This window comes from Phaseolus vulgaris, chromosome 7, assembly GCF_000499845.2.
Source record: "Phaseolus vulgaris cultivar G19833 chromosome 7, P. vulgaris v2.0, whole genome shotgun sequence".
NCBI lineage: Eukaryota > Viridiplantae > Streptophyta > Magnoliopsida > Fabales > Fabaceae > Phaseolus > Phaseolus vulgaris.
Window position 1 is genome coordinate 3,254,320 of NC_023753.2, and position 21,105 is coordinate 3,275,424.

At 29.0% G+C, this 21,105-nt stretch overlaps 1 protein-coding gene across 1 annotated transcript; it reads left to right on the forward strand.

Moving 5' to 3' along the window:
* Window positions 1–18,884: 18,884 nt before the first annotated feature.
* On the forward strand, window positions 18,885–20,794 carry LOC137827691 (cinnamyl alcohol dehydrogenase 1). The gene is made up of 5 exons (XM_068633954.1): window positions 18,885–19,098; window positions 19,191–19,304; window positions 19,409–19,636; window positions 19,781–20,220; window positions 20,340–20,794. The coding sequence occupies exons 1-5, from the start codon at window positions 19,010–19,012 to the stop codon at window positions 20,540–20,542; spliced, it is 1,074 nt and encodes a 357-aa protein (XP_068490055.1). The 5' UTR covers window positions 18,885–19,009; the 3' UTR covers window positions 20,543–20,794.
* Window positions 20,795–21,105: the final 311 nt, after the last annotated feature.

The window sequence follows — 21,105 nt, forward strand, 5'->3', positions numbered from 1 at the left end:
TAATTATTGTTAGGTTTAGAGTGGGAAGGTAGTGCCTCTTTATGCCCTGGTCCATCGGGGCTTGGACCACTGTTGTCCATTACAATAAGTTTCCGAACCATCTTCTTCTCTCCATCTCCCACATTCAAGCTTCTCAGAACTGTGTTTGACAACTCCACAATGCTTCTCCTTGCTTCTTCATCAGCATCTGCATGCACCACTAGAGTGTTAAGTGGTCGTGCCGTCGCATGTTGGATGTTCAGCCACACCACGATAACAATGAAGGCTAAGGATTGGAGTTTTCCAGCCATGACAGGGAGCTAGATGCAGCAGCAAATGAATGGAATTATTAATCTTTGAAGGTGAATATGATTTTGTTAGTTTTGTTGTGAATAGAGTACCATAGTGCACTTCTTTTTATAGTGTTTCTTCCAATGCACTGTTCACTGATAACATAGTATCATGATGTCCATAAACTATAGTGCCTGACATGACATCTTGCATTACCCTAATATTTCCCCTCCTAGTTTTGAACTCCATAAGAAACGAAGGAGCAAGTAAACTTTTGAACGAATACTTGTAGAAAAATAAAATTAATTAAGTTTTGTTTCATATTTAAAATCAACTTCTCTATATATTTATGTTATATGATACTTTTTATAAATTAATATAAGTAAATTAATCTTAATTTATATTAGAAAGGGAGATTAATCAATTCTAAGGTCAAATTTGTACTCACTTATATATTATGAATTGACTTTATCTCTCATTGATTGCACCTTCTTACATCGAGATTGTATCGAGATTGTAGTGTGAGTGACATAATAGACCTAACAAACTCATGTTATAATAGACTCTGAATGACTTGATGCTATATTGAGAACTGAATTTTAAGTTTCACTTAAACTTACAAAACTGATTTGTAAAACGATATTTTTAACCTTATACCCACTTATATAATATGGATTAATCTTTTCTCTAATCAATTTGAGATGTTCAATAACTTACTGGAAAAATTTTAATTTATTTTGTTTTGTGGATAACAAAACGTATACGAATGGACTTGATTTGTTAGCATAGTTTATGATTGCAGCTTCACTGACAAAGGAGATGAAGTATAGTTTCAAGAAACAACCAAGTTATAATAGGAAATGTAAGGAAAATGTTAGTTCTAGTATCCCAGATTTGGAAAAAAAGTTAATTTTGGAATTACACAGTGGCATTGGAGGGCAATGACTTGTGGAGGAGGAACAAAACTTGTTGAAATGCAAGTAAAATGGACAAACAACGTCTACATTCATGCATGTAAGTCATGATGATGGAGGAGGAGGAATAATGCACTTAACACCTTTTAATTCCAGTAACATGAACTACCTCCTTTTTCTTTTTCTATTATGACCATATAAACCACTACTTTTGGTCCATCACCACCCTCAAACAATTTTTGTATCAATATTTGTTTAACTTATATCTACATGAATTTTAATTTATATATTAGATCATTTTCTTCTCCCCATAAAAAGTAGTAGTGGGGAATTTATGAACTCTATTCGTTGTATCTTCTTTTTACTTTCATATGCTTTGACTACCAATTTCCAACTTCTTCAAACCTTTGGAATTTACGTAGTTTATGGTTCCTTTTGGGTTTAGGTCAACTACAAGTACAACACGCAAGTTCATCCATGAAATTGAGTTTCAGGGGAAACATCTTGTTTTGCTTTCAAGGAAGAGAGTAAATTCCAAACCATTTGATTTTGTCTATAAATCTTTTGTCCTTTTATGCAAATGGAAGTAACCTCACACTTTCTTCTTTTCCCTTTCTTTTGTAACAATTCCATTCAACTTTACTGCATTCATCGTACCTTAAATTCAAACCTTACTCCATTTGCAATTTTGGAGTGCACGTATAAAACACTATTTCCTTCTGTTTTCTTCATTTATTTTGGATTTTGAAGGAAACATAACATTCACCCCCATTCTTAGGGTAACTTAAACCTAGGAAGAAGAAGAAAAACTGATAAACATAATAAGTGATGTAACGAACAAACATGATAAGAATGGAATAAAAAAACAAAAATATACTTTTAACAACCTGTTAGTGACATAACAGTTTTAAATAAATAAATATATATATATATATAATTAAAAGTAAAATTATAATTAAATTATTTGAAAAATTATTAAAATAATAATATTAAGAGTTGTATAATGAGAGTAAAAAAAGAGAGTGAATTATGTATTTTTCATACTCCATAAAAAAATATCATCATGCATTCTATTTTTAAATTGAAATAATGTAGTGGAAAGAGAAAAAAAATATACAAAAACATAATGGATAATGTAAAAGGAGTAAAAAGATAAGAAAAAAATAAGATTAAAAAAATATTAGAAGCTGAGTATTTGTTTATAGTAAACCGGTTTTAAATGGGTTGACGTTTTATAACGTATATATTTTTAACCATAATATTAATACGAATTATTTTATAATTTTGACTAAATATATATTAAATTCAGATGCTCACTAATTGAATAACACTGGCTAAGAGTTATGCATGTTTTTCTCCATGCAAAAAGAATCAGACAAAATAATTATAACCCATTTGATGAAGACAGAGAGACAATGGCCCATTAAATATTGGATCGTCAGCACTGGCTCACTAGGTATGTCGCAGGAGAGATAATTACTCTTTGTACCCCTCAATTTGAACCTGCACCCCCACATCTCTTGAAAAGACGATTTTACCTTTCTTTAAAATGATTTCTGGATTATCAAATCTTTTCCATAAGAAACCTTCTCTTATTCAAAAATACATTTTTGAAAAGACTTTCTGAAAGGGATTTTGAGAATAAACTTTTAAGGACATATATAGTATCTTTTAAAATACGGTTAAAAACAATTTAATTTTAATATATTTCTTATAATTTGGGAAGCTTGTTTTTAAATAATTTCTTTTTTTAAGTACTGTATGAGTTATTGTTGGAGATCTCATATTAACTAGAGGTTAAAATTTTTTTTTAAGTCTAACTCAATCTCGTCAAATCGACTTATAAGATAAGGTTTGCACCTACTTATATATTATGAAATGTCTTAATTTCTAGTCGACGTGAAATCTTCAACCATAACAGTGGTAGGGTGCAGTGGGAGAGGAAGAGACAGGGCAATTTGATAATTTCTTACAAGTGTAGGGTGCAGGAAGTAATTCTTGGCAGGAGAATATTGTTGTCTGTCTTAACCCGTGTCCTGACATTTGTTACCGTGAATTTAAATTTTCCAAGTTTTGTGTGGGATTTGTTCACCTAACTTTGACCTACTTTGTTTTCATTTCTTCTTATAACCCCTCTGCTTTGTAGGAGAACCCGTACATTTTTATCAATTTCAATGCTATTATAAGATCCACATTTTTATAATTTAATTTTAAAACTAATTTAATTATACAATTAATTTTTTTATATTTTAAAATCTACGAAGTTATATATACTCTTATTGAACACATCATTATGTTTTGATGGAGTCTTTTTATTAAATTATGATATCAAATGTAAAATCAAGACTAAAATTCTTGCATTATAAAGATATAAATCGTAAGACAAATGTTAATAAGACTATTCATGATTCCAGTTCTTTTACTCGAAGTTAATATTAGTCAAAGAAACAGAACTCAGAAGTTTCTATTGGAAATGAAAATGATTATTACTGTAACAAACTAAAAACAAAAGGGTTTAATAGAGGGTTAAAGAATCATTAACTAAATATGTCTCTCACTCTAATCAAGATGGGTGATTACAGAAGCATTGACATTGAATCATTGTGCAGCTAATGTTAGATGCAAAACTTGTAGAGTAGGACAAAGAATTAGCACTTAATGAGAGTTGTTGTTGGTGATGTGCTAGTGTCCTTGACCTGGACTAGGACCAGAATTTTTCATCCCTCCAACATTTTCAAGCTTGTTAAGTCTGTGTCCAATACCAGGACTTGGACCAGAGCTCTTCAATGTTCTGAAGACTCCCTTCACCTCTCTGACAGCACCATCTTTCCTTGGTGGATAAATAGGCAGTGGTCGGGATTCTGATACATGAAGCAAAGAGGTACAGAAGAAAGCAAGAAGAACAAGAATGAGGAAGGAAACAGACTTGATTCTTGTGTTCATGTTGAATGAAGTTGAAGGTTTATTTGGTGATATGGTATGATATGATATGATACTCTTAAACGGGTATCTTAATTTTGATTTGTATTGCTAAAGTGGGAGCATGGAAGGTCCTATATTTATAGGGAAAGAATGTCTGCTATATATGGATATGAATGTGGAGTTCACAATTTAAAACCATGTGAAACTACAGAAATAGTGAGGTGGTGCCGCCAGATGTAGTTCAATCATACCTTCTCCTTAAGGTAGGTTCATTTCAAAGATAGATGGTAGCAAAAAAAAGAAGGTTTGGCCAATTGAAAATGATGTTTGATCAGAGGTTGAAATTTTTACTAATAATTCATATTTATTTTTATTTTTTATTTTTATCGGCAATAAACAATAAATAAATATGAATCATTTTAGGGATAATTCAACCCTTATACAAGAACTCACCTATAATCTTCATCACAAAACTTACTTCAAAGTCTGCCAAAACAGAACTCTCCTAGTTAACCTAGAGGAAGACATCTAAGAGAAACAATCAAACAGCTTGAATGAATACGTCATGAGATCATCCTCATATAAACCAACGGATCTATGCATCAATCAGAAAATGAAAAATTCGCAAACTGTGACTTAGATGTAATCTATGACCAAGCCTTTAATTGAACCAAAGCAAAAGTTTTCAGAACATCCACTACTTCCCGTTAAAAATAATCATGTTTCTATGCTTTCAAACCTCGTTGATTACTGCGATCCAAACAATACTCCAAACCTCATTTACCAAATCAGACGCGTTGTTCAATCTAAACTAGAAAAAATTTAACAATGATTTAGGGTTAACCCAGAGAATTCATATGCATAACTCAATGTTTGTATGTAGAAATAGTTTTTTTTCTTCATGGGCCTATTTTACAGTAGTGTAACACTTTGAAGTATATGTACATCTTAATTTTCTTATAAAAGAAAGTGACAAGCACAAAGTTCATTTAGAGGAAAAGGGTGAGCAGAAAATGGTTAAATTCATGTAGTTGATGCAAGCAACCCAATTGACCTAGAAATCAAAGGAAGAAGCCATCGGGTCTAGGTGTTCTGTATGCAAGTGACGCTTGACAGATCACAACTTTCAATGATTCAAATTTGGAAATCACTCCAACGTTTATCTTCCTTTTTGTTGTCAGCAACAGTATTGTTATTGTTTTCGTGGAAGATCACACTCCCAATTACTTTCCCTTAATATAAAGCAGTAGAACAATAAGTCAAATAATTTCCAAATTCATCTTTTGCCATAAAAAAAATGTGTATTTGCCAATTCAGAACACTCCCATGCATCGTTTCTCCCCCACACAATCATATTTTCGGAATTTAATCATTCTACAACAGTCTATTTATATTTGATAATTGAGTGATTGAGTTTCGTCAAAAGAAGAATTTAGAGATTAAAGGTGAAAGAATTGCAGAACGTTGAAATAGGTGTGGAAAATGGTACATTTTTTCAGCTACACTTTAAGGAAATGTTCCAACTTGGAAACAAACGTTGTTAATAGAATTTTTGTACATACAAAAAGTGGAGCATTTTCTTAATGAAACACCACACAGATCAACCCAACAAAAATGTGGTAATCAAATAAATGCTACCATAAAAAAAATCTAGACATTTGAATTTTTAACCAGCCTAAAAAACATTAGACAGATCAAAGAGCTATTTATTTTAAAATCAGAAAAAACTGACTCTCAATATTTAAAGAAAATTATTTAAATTAACTTACACCACGTTTCTTTCAGTTTTTTTATTGCTAGATTTGTTAATTGATAAGATTTAGCAAAGATGGTTTTAAGTATCTTATAAGTTTCTAGACACACTGTTCCAATAATATTGTTTAAACCGTTTACTTTTAACTTATATATACATTATACTCTCTTTTTTCAACCTATCAATATTTATTAATTTTTCATCAAACCAATATTTATTAAAAATATGACATCTAGTTAAATGCATGTTAATTGATTTTATTTTAAATTTCATTGAGAATATTTTCAAATATAATATACGGATAATGATAAATGCATAATATATGTATAATTGAAATAATTTATGAAAAAAAAATTAAAATTAATTATCACCTTACAGTATATATTATCAATAAAATAAAAATTTAAATTTATGGATAAAATGTTGGAAAAATCAGAATTAGTGGATGTATATACAAAAGACACTTGCGAATAATAAACCAATAATATAAAATAGAGTAAATAAAATAATAATATCGAAAAAAAATTTAATGTGAGAAGGCTTATCATAGATAGTTGATAATTACTCTTGATCACATTTACAAGAAAGAGAATTACAACTTCAAAAAAACTTTTAATAATTACTAATATTCATTGGTAGGTCTTCAAGTAAATTTAAAAGAAATTTTCATCATAAAATAAAATAAAAGAGAATAATATGCTTAAAAACCCTGGGTGGCCACTCTCATGGGCAAGTGTGGACAGGTGCAGAACAGTTTATTTCACCAACTTTCAATTCAAATCGGAAAATATACTGTTACAAAATAGTTGAAGAGGCTGTAGAATGAAATTCACCACATTCACCAAATAAAATATCATTTTCTTAATGTTTTAAGAACAAAATTATACTGTTTGTAACTTTTCATAAACTGTAATTATTAAAAAAATAAGCTTAAATTTAACTCATTTTTCAAAATTGACACGTAATTTAAATGTAATTATTTATATACTATAAACTGTTCAAAAACTAGAGAGATGCCAATATTTGGTCACATTTTTACCTACAAAACAGGAATGCTGCCCTTTCAACATTTTGCTTTGTTTGGAAGTTGATGTTAGGATTTCCGTGCAGTACAGGTCTAGTTTTAGTTTAATGATAATGTCTTCGGAAAACCTTTGAAAAAAACTTGCCACTCTGTTTTAGCACAAACTTATTAGCTCAAAAGAAACTTAAGTAAGAGAAAAAAATTTAAGAGAATGAAATTAAGAAAAAAAAAAAAAAAGAGTCTCTGCACTTCTCACCTAAAACAACATGCAAAAGCTTAGAAAAACAGGTTAATTTGACAAATGTCTACATTGTTTTTATATTGTTCAAGTTATACACAAGAATAATGGATGAGATGGAAAAATGAAAGTAAAACAGTATAATGGATTGTGCATAATAACCCACGTAATCAATAAAAAAATTTAAAATATTAGTTACATAATGGATGATATTTGTTAGATTTGAATAAATGTTGATTGAATTGAAAAATTATAGCATTTATTCCATGTCGTACCTTATTACCCACCTAATTGACAATATTATCTAAATGATTGATACCATGAATGTCGCATTATTATTTGCAAGACAGCTATGACATTTATTACCTTATGTCAACAATAATTAAGAGCAACTAGTAAAAAATATAATGTACAACATCTAAATTATATCTTTCTTTTTTCATAATAGAAAGAAATTGTTAGTCAACACCACTTTTATTGAATTTGGTGAGTGAAAGTAATTGATATTTTTTTGTTTTTTAGTAAAGATTTGGAATATTTTGTAAAAAATGAAGTTATAACGTTAAAGATACGACATCGATTAAAGATTTATATTTCAATGTATATTAAACATGAATTTCACCTCGTTATATATAATGTTTTATAAAGTATATGATTTGGTTTACATATAAATAAAAACGTGTCAGCAAACTCGTTCTTAGCACACAAAGTTGTCCCGTGAATTCCATGTCACTGGTTTTCAATGTGTTGATAAGCCAACCAATAACAATAAGCACCATTTTCACCTCCAAAGTGCATACTTCCCTAACTCAAACTACTCTCTGTGCCGCCATCTCCACTTACACAAATATCAATGTCACATTTCATCTTCTTATCACTACAACTTAGTTTCGAACTCAAACAAATTCTGGTACATAACTAAATCAGGTAAATGGACATTCCTTCTCATCATTTTTTCCTCATGAAGTGACACTTCTATTCTTGCTTCCAAGTTTCATCCATCACTAAAGTTAAGACTAAAAAGTAAACTTGTTCTTTCACTTTCAACAGTAAAATCGAAACTCAATATGGCAGATGAATTGGGGGATTAGAGAAAGTCTGCAACTTACACTACATTACTCCAAAACAAACCAAATTTGATCCAACGTTTATCAGTTGTCCCAGAATAGCTTTCAAAGAAAAGTTGTTCCCAGCCATGTGTTCCTATAAATAGTGTAAGAATCAAGATTTTGATGATTAAATTAATGTTATATAAATATCTTTTGTAGTTATATAAACTGAGAGCGCAAAAAGTATTTTTATTGGGATTACACTTATTGATCTATTGGTGATTTTCTGATTACTTCAATCCCAGCCATGTGTTCCTATAAATAGTGTAAGAATCAAGATTTTGATGATTAAATTAATGTTATATAAATATCTTTTGTAGTTATATAAACTGAGAGCGCAAAAAGTATTTTTATTGGGATTACACTTATTGATCTATTGGTGATTTTCTGATTACTTCAAGTCTTTTTCTTCAAATGTTAATGCTCTGTCGGTCGGAAGTCGGAGATTATCTGCAAAAGATACTCCGACGCTCAAGTAAGTGTTCTGGTTTAAGAATGTATTCTAATTAAATGAAAAAAAAACGTATCTTACTCCTCTCCAGAAGGCTCTATTTATAGTATTGGTTTATGGATCTGACTCTGATGACCGTATATCAGTTATTATTTGACATGCATCGTGATCCTCTATTATCAGGGACGTGCATCTTTTAATTAATATGTTTTAACTGGTTTGTCGGAAATATTCCCATATATTTCGGGATGTACCTTAAAATGCTACTTGTAACTGTTGTTACTTATCGCATTTCTTGTTCTTTGACTCAGGCAGTCGGTCATCAAAACGGAGACGTATTCGTCCAGTACTAATCATTACATCTTTCAAGAAAGAAATTTCATGAGGGTTTACCATGAAACCAATTTGAAAGCTAATCTTGACCAGTGGGTGTGTAGATTAGACAGGTAGGAAAAACATATGTCAAGACTCTCGTTTCTGTAACGTGAGGAAGAAGTTAATGCAAACTTTCAGTTAAAAGTTTACAGCACAAGACGCACTATTGAAGCCTGGTTGAACCACACATTCTTAGCTACCTGGTTAAATTTCATACGCTCTATAGATTGTCAAAGTCTAGCACATTCTATCTGATGCTGAAAGCCTTGGATATAATATGCTCAAAAACCCTCACATCTATAGACCTAACTGGCCAAACTAAGCTAGAATTCAGAAAATTTCATGTGCATGAAATTGATCAGTGTTAAGATAACAGTTTGAGTTCCAACATGGCAACATGTCATTTTCAAACCCAAAAGTGGTCATTCTTTGGTAAATCATCCAACTTGTTCAACACCCGGAAGCACACTTTTTTTCTCCTTTCTCCAGTCAATCTCCTCCTATAAAAGGGATTCTCATAGGCCCTCACAAACCAATCTACACATCCTTGGACGATTCAAAATAATATGCAGTGGTCTCTTTAATGGATAGGAAAATGAAGCTTTTCTATGTTACTGCTCTTCTACTTTTATTCCTTCACCTTCAGTTGCTTTCTTGCATTACAGCTCGGCCACTTGAGGTTAGGAAGTTAGATAACACTGCTCAGAAAACCATGGCAATGCTGCATTCAGGGCCAAGCCATGGTGGAAAAGGCCATAAATCTGAGACTCAGCATGCCCCAATTCCAAGACAGCTTAAACAATCTGTTTCAAGTCCTGGCGTTGGACACTAACTAATCCACACCTGATGCTAATCCTTAGCCATTTGGCTTCTTCACTTGGAGTATATACCCTTACTAATAACATGTAAGAAAAATAGCAAGTAGTTTCCTTCCTTTTTCTTGAGATATGATGTTGTATACCTGATATGGAATTTTATGGTAGAATTAATGTTATGGTATTTGGTTTAGTAAAACTCTTTTGAATGTCCTCAGAAAATCAGAGTAAACCATTGAAGTTGACTAGCTCATTAGAAAAGCACAGCTCAGATAATGGACCTACATTATATGCTATATCATGATTTTTTTTTTACCAGCAAAGCAAGGAGTTATATATTATTATTAGGTGCTGGAGTTTACCTTAATTCCAAAAACATCACACATTAAGACTTGGTAAACCTTACCGATTCTATGTCGTGGCATTCCTCATTTTTACAAAATTACTTTTATACCTCTGCTAGATCCAATCTCTCCCCCTACATACATATATATATATATATATATATATATATATATTATAATTAGGGTTCAAAGGATCTTAAAATATCTTGGTAATTAGTATCGACCAACTCTCATAAGAAAAATATGTTAAAGTTAAAATATATTAACATAAATTAACAGTAAAAAAATTAAGTAATACAAATCTTAATTATGTTATGTATCTTAATCTCGACTCAATATTAAAATGGTATATCAAAACCATATAAACTCACACAACAATCAAAACAAACAAGATACATAATTATTATAACATTTATTACATTCATGAACTAAACACTTAAACGTCGAAATCTTTTGTAGGTGTACTCCTGATTGAGAGTTGTTTAGAGTAGTATTTGGATTGTAGTAGTTAATGAAATCTGGAAGCTCATGAATAAGCATATTTTTCAAGGTGGAGTGATAGACCATTCAAAAATGTTCACCTTGGTTCTGCTTGTTTTATTTATTCTAAGTGGTGTATTGATCATATGGCTTGTATGTTGTCAATTAAGTGAGATTATGCAAAGTTTATCTCTTTGATGATGGTGTTTTTTACTTTAAAGATATAAAGATTAGGTAGGCTGGAAGGGATTTTGTGAAAATGTTGTGTTATGAATATGTATAAGGGTTGAACCACCCATTAAGTAGTTCATATTAATTTATTTTTTTATTGTCGATAAAAAAAAAACTCCTTATTGAGAGCCGAACCACAAACTCTAGAACAGGAATCTAGAAAAAAACTAACTCCCTTCACTGTTTTACTTGTAAAAATTTCCATAACACCTTCACCAATTATGCTTATTTTTCCATATGTCTATATCAATATCCGAAATTAAATAACCCCAAAAATTTGTAATATATACTTTATTTTACATTAATTTTTTAAAAAGAAAAGGACATTCTTGAAGTTAGTCTCATTGATGGTTTTCATTATCTTTGACAACCCCAATATTAATATTCTAGCTCGGCCCCTGCAAAACGTAGAAAAATTAAACTAAGCTGCAAGCTTTTTCATTTTTTGGTTACAAAACTGTAAGATTTTCTTTTGAGTTATAAAACTGCAACTTTTCTTTTTAGTTACCAAACTGCCTTCATCTGATAAAAAAAATATCACATCACCTTTAGCTTAACATGCTTTAATTATAATTGTTACATGTATTTATGAATTAATTATTATTATAGCTGCATTTGCAAGCTTGTTAGCACAAATTCTAACACATTTATCAGAGAAGTAACAGAGGAAATATATTGGCAAAAATATGTTGTCTTCACACAAAAAATGCACTGCGTTGCTTCACACTCTCTTTATGAGTGTGAACTACGTTTTTTTTCTCTACGGATGATCACAATTTGGCAAAGCAAGATATGCCAACGGATTGGCCCGCCAGTTACCATAATGGCAAATGCTCACCGCACCCAACATAATTTCAAAAATTTCGAAAATATCTTTTATTCTGGAAATAAAAATCCGGAATTGAAAATAATGCATTCCAGAAAAATAAATCCGGAAGATATTTTTGTGTTTCGGATGTAAAAATCCAGAAAAAGAAAATCAAAATCCCATTTTGGATAAAAAAATCTGGAACTGAAAATAATACATTTCAGAAAAATTTATCGTGTTCCAGAAAAGAGAGTCCGGAATGTAATTTTATATGTACCCCATTTTTTTAAGGATATTTTTGAGTTTTCTCCTGTAATTGGGTGCAGTGATATGGTGCAGGAAGAAATTGCCTACCATAATTTAAGAGTTGAGTTGGTATTTACGGATTGCCCACTAGTTACCAGAATTTAAGATTTGAGTTCTACCCTCAAATATTTTAAAAAATATTAAAATTATTTATTTTAAATTTTACAATTTAAAATACAATTTTTTATTGAAATTCTATAATTCAGAATATAAAATTTACATTTTGAATTGTAAAATTCAAAATTTATATTTTTAATCGTATTCAAAATACAAATTTGCATTTCTAATTTTTAATTGTTGACTATTTCAAATTGAATACAATTTCTCTAATTTCAAATTTTAAAATTCATAATACATTAAATTCATTAATTTGTATTCTGGATTGTGAAATCCAAAATACAATTTTTTTTCTACTTCGATGGTGAAGATGAGAGTTATTGAATAACGAAGATAAAATTATTATTTCGTTTCTTCTATAGAAATGCAAGATGAAAGCATAAAATAAAATAAAAAATTATCTTTAGATTTTTACTAAATTTGTTGGATACACCTTACCTAACCTAGCTATCCAAAGATGAGAGAATAGTTCATATGCAAAGATGAAATAATATTATAATTTAAATGGTTAATATTATAAATTAAATTTTAATTATTAATTAAGATAAAATAGTTTATCAAGTAAAGTGATAGAAATAATAATTTATTTAATTATATGTTTTAATTAATCAATTAAAAATTAAAAAACTATTTACATAATTAAGTGTTTTTAAATGCAATGTTAACTATTTACATATATATATATATATAAATTTAAAAAGTGACTGTTTACATCGTTAACCACTGAGCAATGGGTGGGTCAAGATTTCCAGTCATTTTACCTCCTTAGCTGAATTTTCTTTTTGAAAAACATAAAAATCTTACCATTAAAGTAGGATTGCTTTTAATGGAGTTTACATTTAATCGTAAAAAAATACTATAAATATATTTCCCTTGTTATTTAGTTTATTCTCTTTCTTTTCTAAACCAACAACGGAGACAGAAAAATTGAATTTTTAGAAGTCAACTTTTATTAGTTTCCTTTCACTTTCTTTTTAATGTTATGCTTAGTATAATAGGTTTCTCATAAAGTAAACTATTATTGGAACTAATTTTGAAAATAAAATAATATATATATATATATATAAAAAGTAATCTGAATCTCATATTTACATTATAATAACAAGTTTTTTTTTAAAAAAGAAAATATTAGGACTAAGATTACAAATTGACAAAATAATAAAACAAATTATATATGAAATTCAAGACTTATCAACTACGTTTTATGTTTGATTTTCATCGTTCTTATCAATGTTAAAAGAAGATTTTTTTTTTCAAACCATGAATAATAATAAGGGTGGAGAAAAAAAATCCAAATTATAAAATCCAATCCATTATTATCAAAATCCAATCCATTTAAGTGAATTTATCTCAAATTCAAATCCATATTTTTGGATTTTAAATTCAATCCATTTAATTGGATATGGATTAGATATGGATTGGATACATTTTTGGATTATCCAAATTGTATTTTGGGTTGGATTTTGACTTGACCTGATCCAGGTTGAGGCAAGACAATTTAGACCCAGGTTGAGCAAAGTCGACCCAAGTCCACGTCGAGCTGAGTCGTCCGGGCCCAAGTCGAATTAAGTCGGTATGGACCAAAGTCAAGCCAAGTCATTTCGGACCAAAGTCGAGCCGAGTCATTTCGGGCTAATGTCGAGCCGAGCAAACTCGGGAAAAAGTCAAGCCAAGCAAAGCCGGGTCGATGTCGAGTCATCCGGACCCAGACCGATGTCAAGTCGCCTGGGCCGATATCGAGCCGAGCGGGTCCGGACTGATGCACGAGGTGTTGAATTTGAATTTAGATTGGATTTTTTTGAATTTGAATTTAGATTGGATTTTGAAAAATCCATGCACACCCCTAATAATAACTATGGTTTAAGCTTAATTCACTTGGTCAATATCAAAACCTTAAGAGCATCTTTGCTAAAAAAGAACGGCATGATACCTTCTCACATTGATCTAAATAAATACAGTCACACACTCTTTCCTTTCCTGCATATGCTACCTCCTCATCATCTTCAGCACTCAACTTTATCAACGTTTTCAGAATTAAATGATACCTTGATTTTTAGCCATTTTTGTTGAAAGTTTTGGCATTGAGTTTTCATTCCAAACGCAAATATAACAAAGTAAAAAATAAGCACAGTTTTCTAAGAAATGAACACGCATCCAACTCATATATAAAAATAGGTCCCTTTTTTTAAATAAATTGGAATCATTCAAATCCAACTTAAAAACAATTTAATACAAAGGTTATTTAAAGCTGGGTAATTTTACTTACAAAGTTTAAATTGAAGTAAAAGACGTGATAATATTCAAACACTGTTGTTGTTTATGTCGTTAAAAAAAATAGATTTTGAAGGAGAAAAAATAATAATAAAATATTTGAAGTAGAATTTCCCTTATTTTAAAGCAAAAGGAATGATGATTAGTTATGATCGTAAGTGGGTGAGATATGGTGTGGTGGGCCTGAAACAGGTACACCATACACTCCAATTATGTCGTTACGTTGCAATGGCCCACCATTGCCTCATGTTCCATACGCATTCTCGTAATTGTTATTACATATTTTTCCTATTTTCAATTATGAGTAATTTTAATTTCACTTTTATGTTAAAAAAGTATCGTAAAGTTCGTTTATAGAATACTTAAAATTCTCATTTCTCAGTTTTAATTATTTTAAATTTTTGCATCCAAGTCTTTTTTTTTTTTTATCTCAAATACTAATATTTTATTTTTTTATATTACACTACAAATTAATATAAAATGAGAAAATTATTATACTAGTAAGCACAACTGTTATTTTGATTATATATTTTTAAAAATTAGAAGAAGACTTGCACAACTAAACCAATCCCTTAGAATTTGGAATGTTAGATTGTACTACTAATTTTTATTTATTTTTAAGTTACAAATACGATTATTTTGGAGAAGAATTTTTAAACTATAAATTGAAAACATGAGTTTCGTGAAGCTATTTATACAACTGTGTATGAAGTGTACTTCAAAAAGAAGACTTTCTTTCTTTTATTGAAGTCGGCTTGTAAAGACGTTTTTTAACTTTTTAAAGTTTTTCAATTAAAGTCGTGATCGCAAAGTATTGTTTTTTAATTTTTTTTATGGTTTAATTTTTAAATATACCGAGTTTACTTTAGAGAATAAATAAAAATGAAATTAAAAAATAATAATAATAATAAAACAAATTTATCTTAATTTTTTTCTTCTAATATTGTCCAAAGAATTCATAAAACTAAGTCATGACAACAAAGTTGACTTTACATGATCTACCATTCAGAAATAAATTGAAGAAACACATATATACACATCAATAGTTAAAGCATTAAAAAAAGAGTGGGATTTGCAGGCATGATTTTAATAAAAAAATATATAATTAAAAAATGTTTCTGGAAACATAATTTCATTAAAACTCATCTTACTTCAATAAACAACTAAAAAAATCAAATAAAAGAAATTCAAAAAAATCTTCAAAGTACAACTTTAATATAATTTTAAAATAAAATTGACAATTTCTAATATATAAAAATGGTTAAATCAAAAAATCAAAATCATACTTACAAACATGACCATTTTATTTAAAAATCATTTTTAAGTACGATTAACGTAATTTTCATAAAAATTAACAAAAATTGTATTACTATAAATTTCTTATAAAATGATCTCATAAACTCTTAGTATTTTTTAGTTTACAAAATAGTTAAACTACTCATTACGACATGATTTATTATTTCTTAAGAAGTGGATAGGTCGAGAGTGTTCAAATGGTTGATAAAAAAATTACATTTAATAAAAATATTTCTTTAAGTTTATATATATACTTTTTTTTATTATTTATTTTATTTTTAGTTTTTATGACTTTTAAAAAGATAAAAATAAAATAAACGAACAAAAACATATCAATTATTAATAAAAATATCACAAAATTTATTTTAACTATCAATATTATCAGTATAATAAAAATATCAACAATTATAAATAATAATTATTATTTAATAATAAAAATAAGTACAATAGTTTCTAACATACTAAAAATGTATTGTTAAAAAAAATATACAGATGATGATGAGCCGAGAAAATGTACCTTGGAGATAGAATTTACATTTTTCGTTATCAGGTTTGCAAATATCGAGGAATATTTTACAACAAAAGCACCTTACGCATGACGCAATTCAGCAACACCTATTCACGTAGTTTTCTGCTTGTAAAAAGTTATCAAACAAATGATTAATTTATTTAAATTTGATAAAAAAACTATTAAAAAATGTTATTTAACCAAATGTACATGAAATAATTTCATTAAAATAAATAAATTAATTAAAACGTCAAATTGTTTCAATGAAGTAAAAAAAATGAAAATATAATAAATTTGTAAATTGTTAATAATTTTTTATTTTAATATATTTTTTACATAATTAATTATATAAGTTAAACATTGCTAAAATATTTTAAAAAATGATTAATTATAAATAAATAATTAAATTTACTAGAAAAAAATAAAATCTATATTTTTCATACATTTGACTTTAGAGTTTGATGTTTTTTTAACTATCTTAGTAATATAAAGAAGAAAAATATACATAAATTATTTTTATAATTAAATTATAAATAATATGTTTTTTAACTATACAAGAATATTTCATAAAAGCAACTCATAAAAACTTGTATAATACATATTTGCGTGGTTGAATGTATTGTTTATTTTAAATTTGTGGAGATTACATTACTATATCAATTTTATAAACTTATTAGAAAATTAATATTAAAATTGTTAGAGTAAATATGAATTCTTAACTGAAATCAAATAAAACTATATAAATTAAAAAAATTATTGTTATGAATTAATTATTATAATATTATTTATTAAAACAAATTATTCAAGTAAAACAATGTTACATTATTTATTTCAATTCAAAAATATTAAATCACTTTATTTACTTTTAAACCATGTACTTGGATTTTTTAAGCCCTAGAGAGTTATAACGTTAGACGATAAAAATAGAGACAAAATAAAGCAAAACATAAATAAGCTGAATATTTAATTATCTAGTAAGCTAAAAACAGGTAAATAAATAGAAAAATACATTTAAAAATTATATAATTTAAATTATTTAATAAAAAAGTATAACAAGTTTTACTATTTTTTTTCTCTGTGCATCAAACATATTTAATAGGTGATATTTATGGGTTGCTTTTCTTTGAAGTAATTTTTTCATTAGAGTAGTCTTACATAACACTTTAAAGTTGTTTTGAAGCAACTCTTTTATTCATCTTATGTGACACTCTAAAGTTACTTAAAATTTCTCTGTTTTTTTTTTTATATTAAGTAATTTAAAGCAACTCAAGTTTAAGAATAACCATTATTCCACTTGATGGAATAATAATTATTTTAATGCAATAATGAAATTTAAATTAGAAAATATAATATTGCGAGTTATTTGAAATTAATTAAAGTTTTTTCTAATGAAATAAAATTTATTATATTAATAATAAAGTCTAAACTAAAAAATAGAACGGTTAGTTTTTTAAATTTTGTTTTATTGAAATAAAATAGTATAAACTACTAAATAATAATTCCATATATAGAAAATACAAATCATATTTTCTAATTTATAAAAAAAACTCGTATTGATATTGAAGATGATCATTATATCTTTTATCGAGACAACCTATTTCTATATTATACATCAAACCAAAAACTTTATTTGCTGCAAGAAAGAAAGAAATTGTCTCGGTAAAATTTATTTAAAAAAATTGATTTTCAATAAAGCCGTCACTTATTATAATTTTTAACATATTTCGACAAAGTTATTTAAGAATGAAAATTCTATTATTTTAAAGCAAGTTGAAAGTTATATTTTTTTTTATAAAACGCATATATGATAAAAGAATTCAAAAAATAACAAAAAAAAACCCATGTTTATTTTTATTTATATAAAAAACACTCTGCTGTAATATTTTTCTTAAGCACAAAGAAATACATTCATTGTACCAGCCAATTGCGTAGAAATTAAAACAAAAAAAAAGGAAAAAGAAAGAATACGTATAAGGACAAATTTATATGAATCATAGATAGATCATATGCATTTAATACCTTATATCTGAAATAAGATTATTATGTATCACAGAAATAAACAAATATTTTTCAAAAATGTATATTACTATTAATAATTTAAATAAAATATTAATAAGAGAGAGTTTTATAAGACTTTTGTATTAAAATAAAATTTATAAAAATATCTTAAAAATAATATATACAATAAAACTTAAAAAAAAAGAGAAAATTATGCTCTTTAAAATAACATATTAAAATAGTGAAAAATGTTTTCTTAACATTAGTTAAATAGTTTATGTCTGTTGGTGTCAGATTGAAAGGAAAACAGTGAATTGTAACCTAATTGAAAGAATGAAAGGTGATAAAAATATGTATGACTAATTTTACTATTTGAAATTGAGAGTAATTTGCTCAAACTCTTATGTATTGAACTCTTATATATTGAAGTGATATCTTATATATTAATATTCAGCTTGATTTAAAAAAAAAAATAGTTTATCTCTGTGCTCTTATCTTAATAACTTTGTACAGAATTATATCTTATCTAATTTGATTGAATATTATGATAAAGTGATAAAAAAATTGTCACCTCCAGCCACCTACCGCAGAATGGTCCCACAATCCATGGTGATTGCTGAGTTGTTGGCTACGCCACCTTTATATGCACACTTCTTCCCAAAGTAACTCACCAACAAACTCCATTTCCCACTCTTACATCTTCTTTTCATTCCTTCACCACACTATCATTTGTTTTTCAGTGTTAAAACCCTTTTGAAGAACAAAAGTTAGAACAAAAGATGGGTAGCCTTGAAGAGGAAAGAACAACTGTAGGATGGGCAGCAAGAGACCCTTCAGGGATTCTCTCTCCATACACTTACAATCTAAGGTCATCTTAACTTCCATCTGTTTTTATTATTACACTTCATTTAGTACTTATAATAGTGTTTCTAATTTCATCATTGTTGTTGTTGTTTGCAGAAACAATGGTCCTGATGATGTTTACATCAAAGTTCACTACTGTGGAATTTGCCATTCTGATCTCCACCAGATTAAAAACGATCTTGGCATGTCCAATTATCCCATGGTCCCAGGGTACTTACGTGCACTGTTAACAATCCTGCTAATCATGGTTGTTCTGTGTGTTGTGTTTTTTTGTTTGATATCCGTGTTGTGTTTTTTTGGGTGTTTTGTTCCAGACACGAAGTGGTTGGTGAGGTACTGGAGGTGGGGTCAAATGTTGGCAGGTTCAGAGTTGGTGAAATAGTTGGAGTGGGACTCCTCGTAGGTTGCTGCAAAAACTGCAGGCCGTGCCAGACAGACATTGAGCAGTACTGCAGCAAGAAAATTTGGTCTTACAATGATGTTTACATCGATGGAAAGCCCACTCAAGGTGGCTTTGCAGAAACCATGGTCGTCGAGCAAAAGTAATTTATGAATTGCTGTTTAAAGTTTGAACTTTTTAAGAGTTTGATCTGCAATCTTAGTCTTGGGTATGACCCTTTTAAATTTGTATTACAAAGATTAACATGATGAAGTTAATTTGATTGTTGTGCATTTTTGGGTGTTAGGTTTGTGGTGAAAATTCCAGAGGGTTTGGCGGCGGAGCAAGCTGCGCCATTGCTGTGTGCGGGGGTGACTGTGTACAGTCCACTGGCACATTTTGGGCTGAAAGAGAGAGGGCTGAGGGGTGGAATATTGGGGCTTGGAGGAGTGGGACACATGGGAGTGAAGATAGCAAAGGCATTTGGCCACCATGTGACTGTGATAAGTTCTTCTGATAAGAAAAAACAGGAGGCACTTGAACACGTTGGAGCTGACCAATATCTTGTTAGCTCTGATGAGTCTGCTATGCAGGAAGCTGCTGATTCACTTGACTACATCATCGACACTGTGCCTGTTGGCCACCCTCTTGAGCCTTATCTCTCCTTGCTCAAACTTGATGGCAAGTTGATCTTGATGGGAGTCATCAACACCCCTCTGCAATTTGTTAGCCCCATGGTAATGCTAGGTAATCACGCCACCTCTTTCTTGGTTTTGGAGTCACTTTTTTTTCAAATTTTAGTGAAGAACTCATTAATACGTTTTCTTGATTTTGCAATGTTGGTGATGTGTGGTGGTGTGGTGCAGGGAGGAAATCGATAACAGGAAGTTTCATTGGGAGCGTGAAGGAGACAGAGGAGATGTTGGAGTTCTGGAAAGAGAAGGGACTGAGCTCTATGATTGAAGTGGTGAAGATGGATTACGTGAACAAGGCTTTGGAAAGGTTGGAGAATAACGATGTAAGATACAGGTTTGTTGTGGATGTTAAAGGGAGCAAATTTGAACAGTGAAAGCATCATGAAGAGTCTGGACAGTTAATTAACTGAACTAAAGTTGCCTTTGTTTATTAAGAAGAGTGCTCTGTTTTCTCTGTTTTGGCTTCATGCCTTTCATTAGATACTTTACATGAAATTCTTGTGGAAAGCAAAAGATTCTCCACCTCCTACTACCACTACTACTACTTTGGGTTTTGTTGTGTTAAAATATTGATTCGTTGGTCAATAAAAAAAGAAGAAAAAAGTGGATATGAGTGGGTTACCAAATCTAAGTTGCTTCACCTTTACCTAATTTTTGAGAGAGACATTATCATCTTGCGTCACACATACGTCTCTCAAATATCATCTTATCTTCACATTTTTTCTCTCATGGAAAATGATAGTTTTAATAACCTTTTGAATTTTATAATTTTTTATTTAATAGATTTAGAAATAAATATATAATAAAAAATAAACTTATAATTAAACGATATAAAATATATTGAAATAATAATATTAGAAGTTGAAATATAGTTATATAAAAGTTAGGATTTTCAATGTATTATTATCCTTTTCTAATCTTCTTTGTGTTTTTGCGG